General features: G+C 39.0%; 1 protein-coding gene across 1 annotated transcript; it reads right to left on the bottom strand.

Moving 5' to 3' along the window:
• Positions 1–2,796: 2,796 nt before the first annotated feature.
• LOC112169376 (cytochrome P450 703A2) lies at positions 2,797–5,008 on the bottom strand. Its single transcript, XM_024306403.2, has 2 exons — positions 4,056–5,008; positions 2,797–3,581 (listed from the first exon to the last, which is right to left on the bottom strand). The coding sequence occupies exons 1-2, from the start codon at positions 4,986–4,988 to the stop codon at positions 2,943–2,945; spliced, it is 1,572 nt and encodes a 523-aa protein (XP_024162171.1). The 5' UTR covers positions 4,989–5,008; the 3' UTR covers positions 2,797–2,942.
• Positions 5,009–6,161: the final 1,153 nt, after the last annotated feature.

The following is a 6,161-nucleotide window of genomic DNA, read 5'->3' on the forward strand; positions in this document are numbered from 1 at the left end:
CTGCCATTTATATTGATCATCTTCATAATATGCTCTCTAACTCCCCCTGAACCCATGTACTTCAAATCATGAAACTCCTTGGTTAGCCTAGCAGCTTCTGCCTTTTCACTTTCTTTAAACTTAGCACCTATGAGTTCCAAAAAATCTGATGCTAGCTCAGGTTCTTCTATACTTCCTCTGACAGTCTTGGACATAGAGGTACGAATGAGGTTCTTAGCCATTCTATTGGATCTATGCCACTTCTTGTAAAGATCAGTTTCCTTCTTAGTGCTCTTTTCAGTTAACTCTTCAGGTTTGTCCTCAGTGAAGCAATAGTCTATGTTCTCATGCATTCCCATATAGTTCTCTACAGAATCTAGCCAAGCTCTATAGTTGGTTCCAGTTAGCATCAAGACACTGTTCAAGTTCATGTAAGAGTTACCTAAGGAGCAAAACAAAAATTCGTGTGAGTTCTCAATTTGTAAAGAAAATAACTTTAAGTTTTCTGTGTTTTATTTAGCTTTAAGCAACCAAAACAAGAACATACAGAAAACCTAAACAATCCATACTTGCATTCATATCAGTCCATAACCAAAAATAATGTTAAGCAACACTTTTGAGCAGAAGCATAACATCCTGGAGTTCTTTATCAATATACCATGTTCAATGAAAACAAGTTATCCAAAGAAATTTATCCACATCTTTAGACAGAAGAAAAATTTCTAAGTATCCGTATTTATTTTCATCAAGCACGCATATTGCTGTTTTGTATTCTAAAACCATACTTGACCACTTCTTTGGAAGATAAAACTGAAGCATAGTTTTAAAACACAAAACACAATTTCAGTTTTGTTACTCGATCAGTTACATGGTCAGTGACCTGACCAGTTACATGGTCAGTGACCTGACCAGTTACATGGTCAGTGACATGACCAGTTACATGGTCAGTGACCTGACCAGTTACATGGTCAGTGACCTGATCATTGTTTTCTGCCAACATCAATGAAGAATGCTTTGTGCATCATAATCACTTATGCCAACAGAAAACCACAAAACTCATGAGCTTTTAACTTTATATTCTACCCAGATTCATCCTTGTAAGAAAATTAAGCTCTCGTATCTGTCAATTTTAATAATGTGTAAAAAAATTCTGAGAGATTTTTGTTCTTCATGCAATTTTTACACAATCACAGATACAATACCATATCATCAATTAATTCAACATGCATATTCAAGCATAACCAAAATTGATTTGATTCCAAGAAACCACAGAACAATCAAGAAATTGTAAATTTCATCCGGTCACCATCTACTCTAACCTAACGCACGCCGGGAATGCAACTAGGGTTCTTGAGCACAATCAAAAACTCAATTATCATGCTATGAATCGAAATCAATTTCACAGAAAAACCTGTTTTTGCTTTTTCCCCAATTTGCTGCTAAAAATCACAGCGGAAGCATGAATTTGATATTTAACCAGATGCAGCAATCGACTTAAGTAACTTACCTTGATCAGTTACATGACCAGTTACATGGTCAGTTACCTGATCAGTGACTTGGTCAGTTACCTGACCAGTTACTTGATCCGTAAAGCAAAAATCTTTTTTTTTTTTTTTTTTTTTTTTTGTGGGTTTGTTTTGCAAAACCCTTCAACGATTTTGATACTTATGAGCCTATGCTCTGATACCAATTGTTAGAAACCATATACATGCTCACAATATATGCACACAATCATAAAAGGGATTAAGGCTTACCTTCAGCAATCACTGGCATGGATTCCATCTTATGCTACAAACACGAACACTGAATATGGCCTTCTGTTACTTACCAACTTGCTTCTCAATGGACAGAACAATATGCAAAACGTCGGTAGTAATCAGGGACCAATTCATCTGTATATATAGGAGACTTAACCCTCAAGAAGCTTCCCATTAAAGCTATCCATATCGGTTTAGGTTTCCTAGTTAGATTCTTAATGTAACACTTCATTGTAATCTTTCTTGCAGACTAAGAATAGGATTACTTACCTTAATGAATAGATACACTGCTTCATTAAGTTACAAGTATTGATTTACTGTTTGTATCCATGTTAAACTAGGATTGATATTAAGCTAATCATCAATTACTTTATGATGATATGTGTTATGTCCATATTTGATCTTACAATGGAGGGATGTCCGCATCAAGTTGATGCACGAGAAGTATATGACTATCACAATGCTGATGGACCATTTGAGGGTTGAAGAAGAGTCACGAATAGAAGCCTTATTCACAGGCTACTATTCCACCAATATTTCACTGAAATAAGGCTAAAATGAAATTTTTTTTTTTTAATTTTTGGTTACATATTTTTTTTTTCTTTTTTTTTTTTGAAAGGGGTTTGGAACCCAGCCTAGCTGGGAGGCTCAGCCCCACGCCTGGTTCCATTTATTATATTAATAGTAAAATTTTGCATCGGGGGGGGGACATAGCACCTATACCCCGAGCTACAGATAAACAATAACAATAATCCTCATAGAGAACATCCTGTATTATAGCAGGTGTCTCCCCTAACCAAACCTCATCAACGGAACAACTACTAGCAAGATGTGCAAGCCTATTTGCAACACCATTTGCTTCACGGTAAATATGTCGGATTCGAATGGATTGGAAAGCGTCAAAATATTCTTTACAATCATCCAGAACCCGACTCACCTCCGAGAAATTCTTCTCCTCACTCTTAAGAGTAGCAATCAGAGGGTTTTGATATAATGATATTGACCGATTCCATAATAAATTCTTGTTTTCGAAATTCAATTCATAAAAATATACCATTTCTTAAAGAACAATCGGTTTATTATGACCAAAGAAGTGATTCAGCTTTATAAGTCAATCACAATTTTCATTTATTTAAACCGAGCTCATTCTACGCACACAACTTATAGCCTAAGATAGGAAATTCATTGGAAATCTTTCGTATCCAATCAATGATACATATGGTTTGCCAAGCGAGGAGTAGCAACAGCCATCAAGGGTAGAACCTTAGGCATTGTCATTCCATAAACCTCTTTGGTATCAATATCTTCCGGCCTCAAACCCTCCGGTGGTGTCCAGTTAAAACAATGAAAAAGTCGAGCCAAAGCCATCAAGACTAGAGTCACCCCAAGCGGCGCGCCGGGACACTTTCTCTTTCCTGCACTAAAAGGAAGAATTTTGAAATCGACTCCATGGCTAATCTCGACTCGGCTCCCATCATCGAGCCAATGCCGCTCAGGCCTAAACTCCTCGACATTGTCCCATAGCTTTGTGTTTCGGCCCAGCCCATGGGTGTTGATGAAGACACGTGTCTTGGCCGGGATGTAGTAACCGTTGATCCACGTGGCGCGTAATGACTCGTGCGGAATGAGGAAGGGTCCCGCCGGATGCATGCGGAAGGTTTCGCGTACGACGCAGCGTAGGTAGTTAAGATGGGGTAGGTCTGATTCGTTGACCATTCTATGTTGACCCACGACTAAATCAAGCTCTTCTTGGATTTTACAGAGGATACGTGGATGCTTGATCACCTCGGCCATCGCCCATTCGTTGGTCACAGCTGAAGTGTCTGTGGCAGCAGCTATCATATCCTGAAACTCATAAATACTGTATAATTTAAGCAATTGGCAACTAAAATTTTAGACAAATTAGTAGTTCTTGATTTAATCAACAACAAACAATCTTTTCTTTATTCTGGAATTTTGTATACCACAGTAGAATACGATAATGATACTCTAATTTTAACTTAATATGCTCTATCGGTGAACTGTGGCCTGTTAGTTATTTAAAATAACTGGCACCGTGTAAATCACAAGTTTAAATTTCACTGACATTATGGAATGAATAGAGTGGGGATAAAACTTGTCATTTCTATTCCAAAAAAAAAAACTTAAATGTACTCCAAATTGAATATTTAATAACTCTTTTCTATACGCAATACGAAATAAAAGTAGTAAGACCCTCATTCCTAATAGACACATACATCATCATCCACGCTTTCTATAATAATTTTCCTATAAAGTTAAAGAAAATTAAAACTAGATCTAAATTATGCAAAGGTTTACCTGTATTAGAGCTTTGATTTCCACATCCTCCATATGCTTTTTCCCATCCTCACCCGGCAAAGACAACAAAACATCAACAAAGTCCATTTCTGCCCCATCTTCCTCTCCTCCAGTTGGCTTGCTCTTCTCCTCACTTACCCTCCTATGCTCTTCAAGAATCTTGGTATGAAAATCATCTACCCTTTTCTCCACTTCCCTCATTTTCTTCTCACAACCGTAAGGATCCACCCACCTCCAAATTGGCAAGTAATCTCCCAAATATATCAACCCCAACAGCCAAAATAACTCATGGGTTATGTGCATGAACTCCATGGCCTCTTGTGGACCTGCCGACCCGGCCCCAAAATATTGTTTACCAAGCAACATCCTAGTCACATTGTTCATAGACCACCCACCCAACACTTCCCTCAAGTTCACTACCTTCCCCGTCTGGGCCATGGCCCAAACATCTTGTACGAGGTGTTGGGCTTCATCGGCTCGGTGTTTGGCAAAAGACTCAAGGCGTTTTGTTGTTAGCAAGTGTTCCATGCATATTCGCCTCATTCGCTTCCATTGTGGGCCCAATGGGGCAAGCGCAACGTCGCCACAACCATAGGCCAAATGCACTGCGGCCAAAGTTCGCGGCCGTGATGCAAAGACGTCATCTTGTCGAATAAGTATTTCACGTATGATGTAGGGGTCGTTGGTGGTGATGGCATCAATGCTCCCAAGTCGTAGGTAGACCAACGGCCCATACTTGTCGCATAAAGATGCCATGTCTCTGTGGGGTAGAGGGCCCAACTGCAGTAGGTTTCCCAACACCGGCAATCTTGCTGGCCCGGGAGGAAAAACCTGCTCTGTTTTTGGCCCAAATCTCCACTTCACCAATTGGTATATGATACTAGCAATTGTGGCTGCAATAATAAAAGACACAGGAGAGGTATGTAAATCCATCTATGAACTATACTAGGATGATGAGGTTCGCATACTTTAATTTGTTCTTTGGCTCATCCCTCATATATAAAGAATGAAACAATGGGGGAAGGAAAAAGATTGTTTAACAACATTTTAGCTTACACCGTGCTCTTTGCATGCTTCTAATGTTGGTTTAAAATGTTAATAGCGTGTTATTCTACTTTGAAACTATACAACTGTTCCTCTTTTATCCTAGGAAAGGAAAAGGTGACGATCGACGAAAGTTGAACTCTCAGTCTCGTACCATGAATATGTAGGATAGCTGTGCTTTACAGTCTACCCTATACAATTGGTTCAAAAAGTTATATATATTCAATTATGGTCTTCGTGTTGGCCATGCTACCTTTTCTCCCCTTCCTCTAAAAACTAGGTTATGTAATCATGCCTCCAAGTGTTCAAGTTAAAAGTAGAAGCACAAGTGTCAAGAAGAGGAACCCCTCAAACCTCAATGAGGTGAAGAACTTGGTATTTATCTATTATGATAGCAGCATCGAAATCGTGAAGACTGAAGACTAATTACCAGCACTATAGTTTCGCTGTTAGGGGAGTGAAATTGGCTCCCTGTTATGCAAACCACACCTCTTTCTTCGTTTTTGCGCGACTGCTTTTATACATATAGCCATGTGTTTATCAAAAGAAAGAGGGAGCTGACCCGTATATATGGTTTGCTAAAAAGGGGTCAATTTAGCTTCCCAATTAAATTAACAAATATATATGTTCAAAGCGTTGTGTACTGATGAAACTTGGCATAATCTCAAGCTGCAGCCTGCAGGCATGAGAGGAAGATGGAGAAACACCTAGAAGCAACAGAAATGAGTGGCATGGGAGAGAACGCTGACAATATGTAGAACATGATGAGAACTTAGAAGGATCACTCCCAGAAACCCATTTCCATTGACCTCTGGGAGGCCTATCTCCCGTGTCAACTCAAGCCAATTCTAAGAATATGTAACTGGCAAATACAATCAGATAGTCATCGGAACTAACTATGGGTTCCATTTATAATTAATGAACCCTCCTGCAGGGAAACCTAGGTAATTAAGTCAAAGAATAAGGATGATGAGAGATGCATCTCTGCTGGCTCCCATGCGAGTATTGACATACAAAACGGATAGTTCAAATTCAAGACAGTAGCACTTAATACATTCATGC

This window comes from Rosa chinensis, chromosome 1 (assembly GCF_002994745.2).
Source record: "Rosa chinensis cultivar Old Blush chromosome 1, RchiOBHm-V2, whole genome shotgun sequence".
NCBI lineage: Eukaryota > Viridiplantae > Streptophyta > Magnoliopsida > Rosales > Rosaceae > Rosa > Rosa chinensis.